The sequence below is a fragment of the Gadus chalcogrammus genome, chromosome 3, assembly GCF_026213295.1.
Source record: "Gadus chalcogrammus isolate NIFS_2021 chromosome 3, NIFS_Gcha_1.0, whole genome shotgun sequence".
Taxonomy (NCBI): Eukaryota; Metazoa; Chordata; class Actinopteri; order Gadiformes; family Gadidae; genus Gadus; species Gadus chalcogrammus.
The window spans coordinates 315,854-331,729 of NC_079414.1; the positions used below are offsets into that span (position 1 = coordinate 315,854).

At 45.5% G+C, this 15,876-nt stretch overlaps 1 protein-coding gene across 5 annotated transcripts in view; it reads left to right on the forward strand.

Moving 5' to 3' along the window:
- The window catches only part of LOC130377423 (nucleosome-remodeling factor subunit BPTF-like), a 179,500-nt gene that overhangs the window by 41,339 nt on the left and 122,285 nt on the right, over positions 1-15,876 (forward strand). For all 5 annotated transcript variants that reach the window (XM_056584552.1, XM_056584561.1, XM_056584572.1 and 2 more), the window contains 4 exons: positions 8,551-8,680; positions 9,056-9,191; positions 9,400-9,720; positions 9,930-11,781. In XM_056584552.1, coding sequence (XP_056440527.1) covers positions 8,551-8,680; positions 9,056-9,191; positions 9,400-9,720; positions 9,930-11,781 — 2,439 coding nt within the window. The remainder of the gene's footprint in view (positions 1-8,550; positions 8,681-9,055; positions 9,192-9,399; positions 9,721-9,929; positions 11,782-15,876) is intronic.

The window sequence follows — 15,876 nt, forward strand, 5'->3', positions numbered from 1 at the left end:
ACCGCGGTCTTGACAGTCCTATCCGGACCCATGACAAATTTAAAAAAATAGATATTAATATTTTTTTTTAAATTTTTTTTTTTTTTTTAAACGTAATCTGACGTAACGAATGAATCAAAACGGCCGAATCAAATAAACGAATCGTTATAGTGAACTGAACTGAAAGAACTAGTTCCCGGAAAATAATCATTTTGCCCATCTCTAAAAGATACATCACAATTAATCTACAAATAGATAAATTACATTAATATGAGAATATGCACAACAGCCTATATAATTAGGCCTACCTGTGAGGCATACAGTGAAAGGGCTCAACGAAATCTCCTGCATCTCTTTGTAGAAGCGCTATAACACCCCCCTTGTGGCCTAGGTTAACTGCAGCACCATCAGCACCCAGAGCAACCATTTTCCCCATCCAATCTGCACACTGATGCCCAAGCGCAGCAAATGCTTGCTTTGTGGCAGAATAAATTCTAAAAGAATAAAAAATATCACACAGGTCACTAGCCTATAGATTGCAAAAGGGAAACAGAAAAATGTAACAAATAAAAAGTTAAGAAAATTGTATAGTATTCCTAAATATTATTAAAAATGAATAAATAAAAAGTTGTTAAAGTTTACAATATTTAGGAATACTATTAAATGTTCTTAACTTTTAATTTTTTCATTTATATTTCATTATCTCTCATGCTGTAATTTGTCTGGGCCTTCAAACGTACCTTGTGCATGTCCATGCTCCACCTCGACGTGTCCAATTAATTTGCTGACCGGCCGTCCTTTCCGCAAAATGCGGCTGTAGATAATCACGCACTCCTTTGTAGAGATGTCTGTGTCGCCGTCGATCATGAAAGACATATACGTGGCGTTACCAACGTCCGCAGCTGTCTTCTTCTTTAATGTATCTCCTATTACACCAATAAATTGGGCACATGCCGTATCATTGCTGTAGGTCGGGTTGACGTTTAATCCATTTTTCTTCATCAAAATAATCTCTGACTTAAATTTGGTGAACGGCATTTCCTCCTTTGCAATGTTGTATGCAACATTACATTTTATGATCATTTCGGATTCCTCCGAGGACCTGATTACTACTGCCTGCCTCTGAAATGCAGCTGGGAGAGGGGCAACTTTATCTACACATTTGTCACGGCATATTGTATGCTTTTTGGACATGTGTTTTTTTAACGTTTCGATACGAAACGCCGTTGCCTCGCCTACGAATGCAGTATTACCGGCCATTATCTGACCGCACTCCCGACAGTAAATGCAGTGCATTGCATTCCGTCCTTTGTCGTATCTCAGCCAGGGAAATTGTGTCAACCAGTCATGTCTGAAAGAGTACATTTTGGGCTTTTTAATTTGAGTCTCGGGGCCGGGCTCAATCTCAGACTCGGTTGTCTCCTCTGGTTCCGAATCTAATGTTATCGCCGAAGGACAAGGGCCAGTTGGCATCTTCCCAGGGACCGTCGCCGAGGTCTCTGTGTCTTGGCTGGATTTCTTAATGAAAAAGCTTTCGATGTTTCTACCTCTCTTCATTTTCACTTGTTTATTTTCTTTTCCGTTTCATTTAGGCAACTCTGGCGCTCAGCCTGCTCAGGTCGATCGCATTTTTTTAACTCAAACTTCAAAAATCAGTGAAAAAGACGCCAGCCAATAAGAGGCAAAGAAACGCCCTGAGCTCGGTCTCTTATTGGTGACAACAAATCAGGAGACCTAGAATTTTTTTGAGTCGCACTATTAAATATTTTGGTCGCACTCTGGAGCCCTGCGTAGGGAGAAAACGGCCGTCTTTAGTAAAGAGGTGTTTCTCGCTGTCACACGCTTCTCCCTCGCCCTGTGATAGTCGGCGCTTGTGGGGCGGGATATCGCCCCAGAGGCCCTTGCTGGCCGCTCGCCGCAGCCTGCGATGGAGGCAGGCGGGGCTGGTAAGCAGGGCGAGGTTGCCTTTTTAAAAGTAATGAAGGGCTGGCTCGACCAATGATACAAGGTTTATTGACAGCCTGCCTATATGTAGCGGGAGATGCGTGTGAAACAGTTATGGCTGAGCCGGTAGGCTCCGGCGTCAACTGGGGCGTGGGGAGAAAACAGCCGTCTTTAGTAAAGAGGTGTTTCTCGCCGTCACACGCTTCTCCCTCGTCCCGTAATTGCCTTCGACAGCGCTTGTGGGGCGGGGCGTCGCCCCACAAGCCCGCTGCCCGAGGCCTTTGCTGGCCTCTCGCCGCGGCCTGCGATGGAGGCGGGCGGGGCTGGTAAGCCGGGCGAGGTTGCCATTTAAAAAGCAATGAAGGGCTGGCTCGATGAATAATACAAGGTTTATCGACGGCCTGTCCATATGTAGCGGGAGATGCGTGTGAAACAGTTATGGCCGAGCCGTTAGGCTCCGGCGTTAACTGGAGTGTGTGGAGGAAACAGCCGTCTTTAATAAAGAGGTGGGTGGCTCTTAAATGAGCCGTTGTTTTCTCGCCGTCACACGCTTCTCCCTTGCCCCATCATAGCTTTATATGATGTTAATTACAATCCAACAACTGCCGCCTCATCGGCTCAGGGATGCCCGGGGTCTGCTGCAACCACAGGTTGCTCTGGATGAGGTGCTGCCATGCCGCCGTCCGGGCCGCTGTTACCATACCGGTGGAGCAGAGGCAGAGGATGATGCCGGCAGTTTCGCCACGTCTACTGCCCGTTCGGCCAGACGATGAGGGTCAGCCGCCATGTTGGAGATGTCATGTGCCAGCAGGGCGATGTTGTTCATGACAGCCTCTTGCTGCATCATGCGCTGATGCGCCCTCTCCGTGAGCTTGGCCGTCAGCTGGTGTTTGGGAGTGGGGAGGCGCCCGCTGAGCCCCGGCTTCACTCCAAAGACAGCGCACAGAGCGGGATCCAGCAGCGGTACTGCCCTGTAACCCCGGTCTGTCAGACCCTCCGTCTTCGTGACCTGGATGAACGTTTTCACCGGGGCTCCGAATTTCCTGGGCTCAACCCGGGCCCCATTGAATTGAAGCATAGAACTATTGGTCGACGCAACGGCAAGGGCTGTGATTGGAAAATCATTTCCTGAATCACTTCTTCGGTTTGACTTAGTACCTTAATTACTTCAAGTTCAAGTGTTTTTATTTGTCACATACAATAAATTGAAGTGAAATGTTAAAGGGTCAATGCTCCACACTGTGAAAAAATAAATAAAATAAAATAAAAATATAAAATAAAATAAATTAGTTAATTTATTTAGATAAAATAAAAAATGTAAATAAAATCAAATTTAAAAATAAGGTGTTGAATTAAAAATTTGAATTCAAGTGTCTCACTGCCTGTGGATAAAAACTTCTCTTAAGTCTCTCAGTCCTTGAGTTAAGGCTTCGTAGGCGTCTACCCGACGGCAGCAGGGTGAAGAGGCTGGCATTGGGGTGTGATGTTTTTTGCCTTCGACTCCACCCTCTTGTGGTAGATGTCCTTCACGTTGGGTAGGGACGCTCTGATAGTCCGCTCAGCTGAGCGCACCACCCTCTGTAGGTTGGCCTGGTCTTGAGCGGTACAGCTTCCGTACCAGACGGAGATGCATTTGAACTTTGTACATTGTTGACCAATAAAACCCCAAATAAGATTTGAAAAGCTTTGGGAGATTATTTACAACACTGCTTAAATGGTTTGTAACATACATGTAAGATAGTTTGTGTGGCGAATTGCATTGCGTATCCGACATGCCGAAGGAGAGCTGCTGAGCGGGTTACAGAGTCGGAGTCGTATACTTTGGCTAAACGGTCCGGGTGGAACTCCGACTTCAAGTTTTAAATTCCGTGTTGTAAAGCAAGCCTTTACATTTGCCATATTAACGCTATGTATGCCACATTTACGAACCGCGGTACACCTCTGTAACCGCACCGAAGTGCCTGTACCGTGACGGTTCGGTACAAATACGTGTACCGTTACACCCCTAGTAACTACTGAAAATATGGTAACATTTAAGTTCCTTTTTCAATTCGGCGTCACTTTACTTTTCCCAGGGACAGATTTGACAGTGATACTGCCTTCTCAGGCAGTATGCTATTGCGCAAGCAGGCAGGCGCGCAGCAAGCACTCCTGCATGCTTGCGTAATAATATCATTCCAAACCGGACGAGACAGAACCTGGTAGCGTGAAGCTGTCTCTGCAATCAGACATTGCTTCCGCAGGCATTTTGAAAGCCAGTCCTTACGACAAAATGCAAGAAGTGGCACGAGATAACAAATGCCGTCACAGTATACCTGTGTATGGACATGGTTCCCTTTCATAATGTCGATAGAAAGGGCTTTAACCACTTAGTGTTCGGGCCATTTTTGGCCATTTTTTTGTTTTTGCACTGCGCCTACTCTAGAGAGCACTGCTCCTTCATAGTATGACCTCTAATCACATGCTTGGTCTCTTTGGGAAGCTGTAGAATTGTATGACATTATCAGAATAACTATCATGTACTCTCACAGTACTGGGAAGACTATAATATTGTTTTTCCTCCCGGCCGGTTACACACAACTCTAAAACCAAGCTGATTGTAGTACCCTGGGTAACTCCATATCCCTTGGAAACAATACTGAGCCCTAGCCCTAGGTCTTGTGATGCTTTGTGTAAAAGCAGATCAACAAAGCATAAAAGATGAAGTCTCCAGCTCCTTTTATGTAATGATATGTCCATTCGTTCTGGTCAGGGTCCTTTTGGAGACTCCAAAAAAGACCTTTGGCTACCCAACATGCATACTGTAAACAAAAGTGAACCCAAACATGTAGAAGCATAATCTTGGTCCCAAATTAAAGGTTACCCTCTGGACTTTCTTGTGAACCATTTAGATAGCATACCAGATGTTCTTATATGTAATGCTAGTTTACGCACACCCCTTGCGCATTTGTTTTCTCAACCACACGTGAGACATTGTTTGACATGCTGGATATCGTCAGAAAGGTATTTTAGGTATTTTCATTTCCTATTAGGATATCTAAGGCCCGTCCCCGACCCTTGCTGTCTGCTGGTGTAGCTGTCAATCAAAGTATACACGCCCCGTTTTGATAGTGATCGCCTCATTGGCTTGTAAGGCTTGTAAACAAGGAAGTATTGGTCTTACATACATGTGGGAGGGCTCTATGTCACCGTGAGACCCTGGCAAACACAGCGGATTCAATGAATCAGACGACAATAGCAGAATTCAAACCCTGAATCGCAGTTTTCTACAAAAAAACATAGTAGCGTTTCGGTTTTCTATTTTTCGGCTGCTTTGTATAAGATGGCTTGTGCATATACACAATGTAATTACGCTAAAATAATATTGATATTCGATTTCTGCGGACTCTTATGAACATTTCAAGACCCAACATGAAGTATCAACTCATTGCTAAGGATATCCACAACGACGATAAAGTTAGAATGCACCAAGGGAGGAGGAGGGTGAGGGGGGCTATTTTGACCTAAGACACTAGGATATTTTTGATTTATATTCGCCAAAAATATCTATTCCACCATATGGTTGACATTGGATGACATTCCTGAGATTCTAAGCTTTCAAACGGTGTATGACATGACTATAACACTCAACTGTATGATGCCGAAAATGGACCCATCATGTTGGGGGGGGGAAGGGCTGGTGTAACGAAAACTTGCCCGCCGGCGGGATTTGACCATTAAGTGGTTAAAGAGATCGTCAAAACACTCGATCCCAGGTACGCGTTACCTGCCCGCACACACTTCAGCCAAATTGAGATGCCACAACTATACGGCAATGTCCACAAGCAAGTGGAAAACAAATCCATACTATTAAAGATCCCATGCCATTCTATTTATGGATGCTTTAATATAGGTATTAGTGGGCCACAAACACAGTATTCAAAGACGTCCCCGAAATTCAGCCGTGGTGCAGAGTTACAGTCACTCCGAAACAGTCGCACATTGAGCTTCCCCCAAACGCGCTGTTTCGGTGGGCGTGTCAAGGCAGGTCAAGGAGGGGGGGTGGGGGTGTGGCCCTGAGCAGCTTGTAGCCACTGACAGTACCATGCACTCTGTTTACGGTGGATGTATCGCAATGGCTCGTAGAAACCCATATTATACATAGATATCTATATCATATAATATATAATTTATATTATCACCTGGCCCTGAGCAGCTTGTAGCCACGGTACCATGCGCTCTGTTTACGGTGGATGTATCGCAATGGCTCTTTGAAACCCATATTATACATAGATATCTATATCATATAATATATAATATATATTATCACGGCCAAAAGCTGTCTGAGCCTCCAGACGATAGGTTATTATGAATCTCAGACAACCGCGTCTACTTCAGATTGATGTGGAAGTGGAAGAGCCAGAGACGTCGGAGAACCCGACGAAGTCCTTTGTGATTCATTATATCGTCTGGACGCGCACACAGCTTTTGGCCGTGATAATATGTATTATTTGATATAGATATCTATGTATTATATGATATTATTTAGATATAGAGCTCCAGGACTGTAACGCAAGTGTTGTACACTTCCTTGTTATTTGGATAACCGTTCTGCTGTTGGTGTGATGGCGCATAACACGTCGGACTCTCGTCTCTGGTATTTCTACAATGAGACTCGTAGTGGGGGTTATCTCAGCCATGGTTGAGAATGAATTGGGGGAAAGGAACTTTGGCTTTGACTCCCTGAAGTAGGCTACATGAACCACGACATGGAGGAGAAAGGGATTGTTGGCCGCGAATGTATCCCGCTTGAGCCCTGCTTCCCGCCGCCTCGGCAGCGGTCAGCGCTAATCACCGCCTCCTGAAGCCGAGGCGGTGGTCCATCGGCAGCGAGGCTCCGGCGGGAGGCGACCGCGGTCAACAATCCCTTTCTCCTCTATGTCGTGGTTCATGACTTCAGGGAGTCAAAGCCAAAGTTCCTTTCCCCCAATTCATTCTCAACCATGGCTGAGATAACCCCCACTACGAGTCTAGTTGGAGAAATACCAGAGACGAGAGTCCGACGTGTGTACAACACGTCGCGTTACAGTCCTGGAGCTCTATATCTAAATAATATCATATGATACATAGATATCTATATCAAATAATACATATTATCACGGCCAAAAGCTGTGTGCACGTCCAGACGATATAATGAATCACAAAGGACTTTGTCGGGTTCTCCGACGTCTCTGGTTCTTCCACTTCCACATCAATCTGTAGTAGACAGAACCGTGCGCTGCCTGCTGCCTGCTGCCGGCGCGAGGCACCACCGCCCGGCTGACCGCTGCCGGGCGGTGGTGCTTCGCGGCGGTGGTGCCTCGCGGCAACCGGCGGCAGGCAGCATGTCGCAGTTCATGTAGTTCGATGTCGTTCTGCCATTGCATTCAAAATTCTGTAACTAGCCTGTTACTACGAACTAAGCAACTACCGTACACGTATTAGCATTTAGCACTAGCTCAATCACGACTCCTTCAGAATTCTTGTGGGTGGTTACGAACCAACCAAGTGGGCAGGGCCATGAATAATATTTTGACAACGCTACGTCACAGTGTCACCTTATCCAGATCAGCTCATTTCTTCTGCCTTTTTCCTTTCATTGCCTATTGCATTCAGCAGACAAACTGCATAGATTTCAAACTTACCACAGCTCACAAACTTATTCAGACCTATGTTATTTAACAAACAATAGGAAAAATGTGATTTTAATGGCATGGGCTCTTTAAACATCAGTGTTTTCAGAGATGGAAGTAACTAACTTTTTTATGCAGTTTTGCTGCCTTACCAGTATTTTACCCTTTCAGAGGGACGTCTATGCCTCAAATCATACCGTGATATACATTTTAGTCCATACCGTACAGCCCTAATTTGAAGGAACTATCTTGTGTTAAATTTGAGGTAAGTCAAGCTTTTTGGAGCAAAAACAACAGCTATTTGTTTGCTTGATTCAACTAACGTTAGCTACCGCTTTTTCGATGTGATATAATTTACACTAATATTGTATTTTTAGGACCGAGTCAACCCTGAGTACTGCACGATCGTAGACCTTGCATAAAGTTAGTAAATTCTATCAACATAGGGCTATTTAGATAAATTATCTGGTAAGGGTGTTGTCCTAGGCTAATACAAATACAGCAAATTTCTGTATAATAAAGGGCCACATTTTGCATCCAAGTCATTTGATATCTTTTCATTGTATTGTGTGCTACAACCTCCGTGAATGATGAATATTCACGCTAAATCCAGCCCAGGGTAGCTCAGAATTCGAGTAGCCGTATATCGTGGAACGCCCCCCCCCCCCCCCCCGGACACTGTCACCTTTTTTACTCTGAGGAGTTTGCATGTCTGAGAAACAGCCAACTTAAGAATGCGTCTATATAATCTTTTTTGCTCACCAAAGAACATTCCAACTCGTTATCATACAAAACATATCCCAGATCCATTTTAGACTGGATTTCTCCTTTAACGCCGGTGCCATTTGGTCGTGATGTCTGATTGCAGGGCCTTTTCACAGCAGGGTATTTTGCGTTCAGCAGAGTTTAACCGGCTCTTTAAGGTATTGCTGTGATAGTTTTGTGATTGAAACGGTGTTGTGATGATGTTAACCAGACTCCACCGCATGACGTCCATCGAGCGCGAGGAGAAGGAGAAGCTGAAGAAGAGGGAGAGGAAGCTGGAAGAAGAGGAGACCATGCAACAAGCAACCTGGGTCAAATACACCTTCCCTATCAAACACCAGGTACACACACACACACACACAGACACACACACACATACACATATATATATCCAGTTGGGCGCAAACCCCCAACCACATCAAACACAACCTGGCCACCAGCGGCCTCTAGAGAGTCGACCAGACCTGAAATTGGATGTCACAATAGGAGCTCAGGTCCTCCAGACCTGAGCTCCTTTGATGGCTGCCCACAGCTCTCCTGTTAACCATGGTGTTTGTGTAGCCCTTTCTACAGGGCGTGTTGGGGCTCTGTGTTTGTTGCGCACTGCAGCAGCATGTGAAGGAGTCCCTTTTTAACTGGGTTCTCCTCCCTTCCGCGTCATTAACTTACGTCACTAACCTGCCCTTGTTCTCCTGTCCCCTCTCCGTGGGTTGAAGGTGTGGAAGCAGAAGGGGGAAGAGTACCGGGTCACGGGGTACGGAGGCTGGAGCTGGATCAGTAAGACCCACGTACAGCGCTTCCACCCCAAGCTGCCCGGGAACACAAACCCAAATTACCGCAAGGAACTGGAAGGTGCAACCCAATCACATCAAATACCTCTCACCTTATCCCCCTGTTCTCATCATTATCTGTAGTCTTAAGTCCTGTTTGGCTTTGCAAGTCATTTCCCCTTTGATGCATCCTACCCTCTGCAGGGTTCCCTGATCGCTTCAACCGTCCTCTCGTCCTGCTTTGATGTATTAGAATGCTGCCAATTCAAACAATCTCCCCCTTTTCCTAGATGCCAAATTTGGCGAGAAATGCACTCTGCTAGACCTGGGCAGAAGGCCCGTAACAGGGACACGAGATGAACCTCAGGAAGCTCCAGCGAACAGCATCCAGGAGCCCTTGGCCTCCTCCATCACCCCCGAGGATCCAACAGAACACTGTCAGAAGGCTGAGAAGGGTAAGGAGGAGGAAGAGGAGATGGGGAAGGAGGAGGGGAGGAAGACTGAGGAGGGGAAGGAGGAGGAGATGGGGATGGAGAAGAAGAAGAAGGAGAGAAAGGTAGATGTGGAGGACAAGATGGAGGTGGATCCTGGAGTTGAGAGACCAGATAAAGGTAAGACTGGGGGGGTCCTCTGCAGTCTGAACTATAAAAATAAAGTTGTGGGCCCAGTAGAGTAAAGAACATATTTGGTACGGGCAATTAGTCTGACATTATACATTTTTTTTCTGTCATGCACTTTTCTTTGCTGAATTAATATTGGTTAATCTCCAAGTCTGATGCTGGAAATGTGATTTATGTCTGACAAGTTGATGCCCATCCAGGGACCAGTTTGCCAGAAATGGAGGCCAGCACAAAGCAGGAGCCCGCTGCTGTGTGTGAGCGCCCCTTCAACTACGACGTTGTTGATGTCAGCAAGGGCTTCCTGACCCGTGTCGCCTACAAGAAGCTCAAGGCCTCAAAGCTGGACGGTCTACTAGATCGGCGAGTCAAACAACACACACTAGAGGAGAAGCAGAGGCAACAGGTCCCGAACTCCAAACCCCCGGCAGCCTCACAGCCTTCGGAGACTCCTTCCTCAGCACCGGGCACCCTGGTCCGGACGAGGTCTCCACTAAAGCCCCTGGCTTTGGCTCTGGCCCAGGTTCAGCGCACGACCTTGGCGGAAGTCAAGACCCAGTCATGTCCCTCTTTAGCAGGGACTCCTGGGTCAGGGACGGTGAAAGAGGAGGAGGCAGACTTGAAACCTGCACAGGAGAGTGCTTCTCATCCCCTGGCCCTTCCTACTGCAGGCACCCCATCTAGAGACCGTACTGGTTTGGAATCACCTTCATTAAAAAAACAGACACAGGAAATGGGTCTGCAGCAAAGGACTACAGGGCCCAAGGCAGCTGTTTCTAGCAGCACAAAGCAAGAGGGTCCCTCACTGTGTGAGGATTCAGTGGCCTCGTCTGTACAACCCACTCAGAGCTCTTCGGGGCAACCAACTGCACAACCCACTCAGAGCTCTTCGGGGCAACCAACTGCATGCATTCTAGCAGACATAGGCAAGCCTCGAGGTACTGTTCATGGCAGTCCTGAGGTCTCTGTGCCTAAATCATCTGAACCTGATAATCTTGTAACTCTGAAGGCAGAAGAAAGGTGCAAAGAGGAGCATCAGCAGAAGATCCAAGAGGTCAGTCAAGGCAGACCGATGGAGGCAAACCCAGTTCCTGTTCAGATGAACGGCAAAGACAGCCTGGAGGGGGATGTGGAGGAGACGACTAGCCTCTGCATCAAAGTCAACAACAGCGTGGATAAGGTGGGGGAGGGAGAGAGTCGCCCTGCTTTGCCCAAGGCAAAGCAGCTGGTCAATGGAGACATGGTCTCGCTGAACGTCAAGTCGGAAGCAATGAGAAGCGTTGAACCGCACCCGGCTCACAGCCGGAAAGAGACCGAGTGCCAGAGGGTTGCTTTGGACCAGGACCTCCAGCCTCCAGTGAAGATCGCAAGGCTGGAGAGCAGTGTAGTGGCGCCCCCCCCCAGCATTACCCAACAGGACAGCACCACGGAGGGCCGGAGGAAAGCAGCGGTGAGGGTCATCCGCATGCCTCCCTCCCCTGTCCCCTCGGCCCAGGATCCCAGCGCGGGGGGCAGTCTCACGGAGGAGGGCGGTGAAGGCGCAGAGCAGAGGACCACGGTTTCCATGGCAACAAAGATCGCCAAAGTGCCGGAGAGCAGTTTTGGAAACACAGCAGCGCCCGAGAGTAGCGCAGTAGCCAACCTCACTACGATGACCAAATTTTACTCCCCCAGCCCCGACTGCCAATCAGAAGACAGCCAGAGCGAAACATTGACGCAAGAGCAAAGGACGTTGCTGTCGGCCTCCTACAGCATGCTGAACGGAGACGGTAATATGGTGGCGGTGATCCAATCGTTCTCCACCAAGGGCTGTGTCCGCCTCCTCAAATTCTCACGCACCAAGAAGGCCCGGTCGGACACTGCGCTGCCCTCCTACAGGAAGTTTGTTACCAAGAGCAACCGCAAGAGTATTTTTGTGTTGCCCAGCGATGACCTGAAGGTGCTGGCCAGACGGGGAGGTCTGCGGGAGGTGTCCATCTTCAACTACAACGCCAAGCCGGCCCAGGACATCTGGCCATACCCCTCTCCAAGGCCCACCTTCGGGATCACCTGGAGGTAGGTTATAACACTCACACCGGCCTCCTTAGAATATACTAAATCCTAATCACCTCCAGGAATCACTTGATTATCATGGTAGGAATAATGATAATTTAGAGGAGAATGTATCCCATGAACTGTGCTGAATTATTAAATTACCATGGTATGCCATCAGAGATTTAAGAAACATGATCTGATAATGGCAGACTACAATGCTGCAGCCTGTATATTCTCCTTTGAAATTAAGATGATCTTTTGGGCGAATACCTAGGTTGACAGATATGAAACAAACTGGCACAAAAACACAGGGTGCTGTAGCCATGGAAGCAAACCAAGTGGATCAACTGAGAGTGTACTAAGCTTTTAAGCTGTCTCCCAGAAGGACTTAAAGACGGTTGCCAGATGAGCTGGTTTATCACTTGCGAACAGTGTTGGGAATGTTACTTTAAAAAGGTAATTAGTTACAGTTACTCACTACTTGTTCCAGAAGGTAACTGAGTTAGTAACTGAATTACTCTATAATATGAGCAACTGGTTACCAGGGAAAGTAACTATTTGCGTTACTGTAAAAAAAGAACGTTTCTATATGTCAAAGATTTGGATTTTTCTGAGCAGTTTTCACTCGGCCTTAATGTGCTAAATGGTTGAACTGCCCATTCAAGGCCCTGATATACTTCGAACTGAATTTTGATTTGCTTGGTTGCAAAGGCTGTGGAACATCTGCCGAATACTACAGAAATGCTAGTGGTGCAACGGTTCACGGGTTACCCGTGATCCGTACGGATCTACCCTCACGGTTCGGGACGCAAGTGATCCGCGGATCAGCTGATTAAAAAAAAATGGGTGCGTTCATGTGATCAGCGCATGTTTAAAGGACAATTCCGGTATTAACAACATCAAGTATCGTAGCGAAATACAGTTTCTGTTGTGTTTTATTTGGCATTCCGTAAATCCCATTGAAACGGGAACCGGAAGCGGACATGTTTGTTTGTTTGTAGTTTTTTCGCTCGGTTCTCCGTGTCAACCGTAGGGCTAGAACCGAGTGAAAAGACTACATCCAACCTCCCTTGAAATGAGCAATGAGTCTTCCAACCAAAATCAATGGATTTACATAATCCCAAATAAAACAAGACAAAAACTGTATTTCGCCACCATACTTGATGAAAAAGAAGATGAGGATGTCTGCATTGCCTGGGGTGAATGTAGACTCTAAACTCTCCCCAGGCAATGCAGACATCCTGAATTGTAAATCCAGGGTTAGGGATTATTTACTACTACTAAAAAGAAGGAATAATGCCTCAGATGGCAATTTTTTTAAATATTGACTATGCTTAAAGCGGGATTATTAGCAAATTGTTCACTTTATTTTGTTTTTACACTTTTGAAGATTTTATTTAAAGTCACATTTGTCTTGTTATCTTTATTGTTGTGGTTGATCCGAAAATGATCCGACCCGTGACTCAAAAACCGTGACACGAACCGTGAGTTTTGTGATCCGTTGAACACCTAGAAAATGCCAACTCTTCATCGGATTGCTCCGGACTGGCCATTTCTGCTGCTTCATTTAATCTGTTTGGTGTGTGTGCGCGCGTGTGTGTGGCGCGTGTGTCCTGGCGCGTGGGTAAAAACACTGGCTCCGATTGGCTACCATGAAACAGGACTGCCTTAGCCAATCATAATCACTTATCTCGTTGTTAACCCACCCGGTCTCCTCACTAGCAGTTTGTGTTTGGAGCCAGGGGTGCGTTTGGATTACGCAGTTTATTCAATTAATTCATAGTAATGCACCGCATTTAATGCACCGCAACGGTAACCAGCTACTCCTAGCTGAGTGTTGATGTGTCCCTGAGCAAGAGACTTAACCCTAACTGCTCCTGACGAGCTGGCTGTGCATGGTTGACTCTGCCGTCGGTGTGTCAATGTGTATACTAACCGATGTAAGTCGCTTTGGATAAAAGCGTCTGTTACTGAAAAAATAACGGCGTTACCGAACAACGTTCTTCTAAACTGCGTTATAATACTGCTTGTAAACAATATGTAATAAGGAGGGGTCAAAATATTTGATTATTCGTTCCCGAGGGTTAAAATTGATTTTTAACATTTGGACCGTTAACATTTTTTCCCATTAAAATATAAAGTATTTCACAAGCCATAACTTTTTTTCCCTGGTAAAACCTTGTTTTTTTTATAACATTTTATAGATAAAATATACTTGAAAAATTCCATAAAAGTACAAGTTTTTTTTTTAACGTCACAAAATCATGTACCTTACAGAAACGGAGCAAACATGAAAACAATAAACACCCCCAAACCATGGCGACCCCTTTACCAACCCCTGCCCCTGATCTCTCAGCCTCTCAAAAAAAAATACAGATGTATAAATAAATATAATTCAAACATTGAGGGAAGATAGAGGAAAATAATAATAAAAGAAATAATCACATTTTGTTAATGCTGCACTCTTTCTTTGACCAAATTGTAAGCTTCATCCCATGCTTTTAGGGTTTTCTCACTAGTTCCATGCACCCTGGCCATAGATCTCTCCATCATAACTGTCTAGAAAAGAGTTGGCCCACTTAATCTGTGAGGTGGCTGCCATCGCAAGGCAAAAAACATTTTCTTTGCTGCAGTGAGACCAGCCCTACAGCCTCTGCTGTAGAGACAAATCTAGACTAGTCATCATTAAGTAAAATTAAGGTCGATTACAATGGGATATTCACCTCAAGCATGTCAAAGTGGACCATAAGTGTCCCCAAAAGGCAAACACGCTGGGACATTCCCCAAACATATGTAAAAATGACCCTGGGGCATTAAGTGTACATAGGTCACAGTTAGGCGATGGGATGATTTTCATAGTATGACGTTTTCTTGGAGTAAGATACATCCTATGTATACATTTAAAATGTGATGAGGGTTTTTGGAGGTATCCTGTCGATTTTCCCATACTGTGTCCGAGCCAATCTCTTCCTCATCTGCAGAGGAAATATCCCTACTCCAAACACTTCCCACTGCTAAAGAGATATGAGGATTAGAGATACATTTATAAACTTTAGAAACCATCCCACGTGTCTGCCCTTGCAGGGCTCCAGACTAACTTTTTTCACTAGGAGCACTGTAGCCCCTAACTGAAAATTTTAGGAGTGCAACCAGAAATTTTAGGGGCACGAACCGTTAATCAACATGCTAACCAAATATTTACATTTCTACAAATTTTCACTGTATTAGGCAAGGCAAGGCAACTTTATTTATATAGCACTATTAAAGCACTATTACTAATAAAGATTTTGATAAAAGATGCAGAAATTACAATGTGCCGTTTCAAATTCAGTGTCATTTCTTATTTTGAAGATTCAACATAGTGACGTACACTGTACAATAAAACATAGATTCAGAATAAAATAAAGTGCTTAGTAACTTTTCTAACAAATGTATGTAAACATTAGGGGTACTGGCCAATAACATTCCACTAGAACAAGTAGACAGGCCTGAACAACGTGTGCCTTCACTTAGAGCAGATCCTCCTGTGTTCCACTAGGAGGCTCAGAAGGCCAGCCCTTGTAATTTGGCCTCCTAGACCTATGACCCGAACTGAACCATGTTTGTACAGCTTCCTTGGCATCAAACTCTTGTAAACTAGGTCCCTCCATGCTAATTCAAATGAAGTCCTCCACAGTGTTTACATGTAGGGACCCCCTGACATCAGATTTAATCCTCTTCTGAGCAGAAAATCCCCTTTCAAATACAGCAGAGGAGACCGGCAGGACCAGCATGATGTGCACAAGATGTAGGATGTTCTAGAATGGATCATTAGCACAGGTTATATTTAATCAAAAAGTAATAATTGCTAAATCAACAAGGTTATGACAATAATGGGTTACCTTGTAATCAGAGCAGACTGGCAACTTTGTTACCATCATCTCCCATAAGGCATGGTAAGACTTGTCCATGTAGTTCCTGAAGATGAATGTCTTCATGGATTGATACTCCTCTCTAGCCAGATTGGAATCACAGCCATTTCTGAAAAGAGTGAAAGGAAAAACATACCAAACAATCTTGGTTAAGGATCATAGTAGATGTTTGAAATGTTGCTTTGTGTTATACTTTTTATTACTT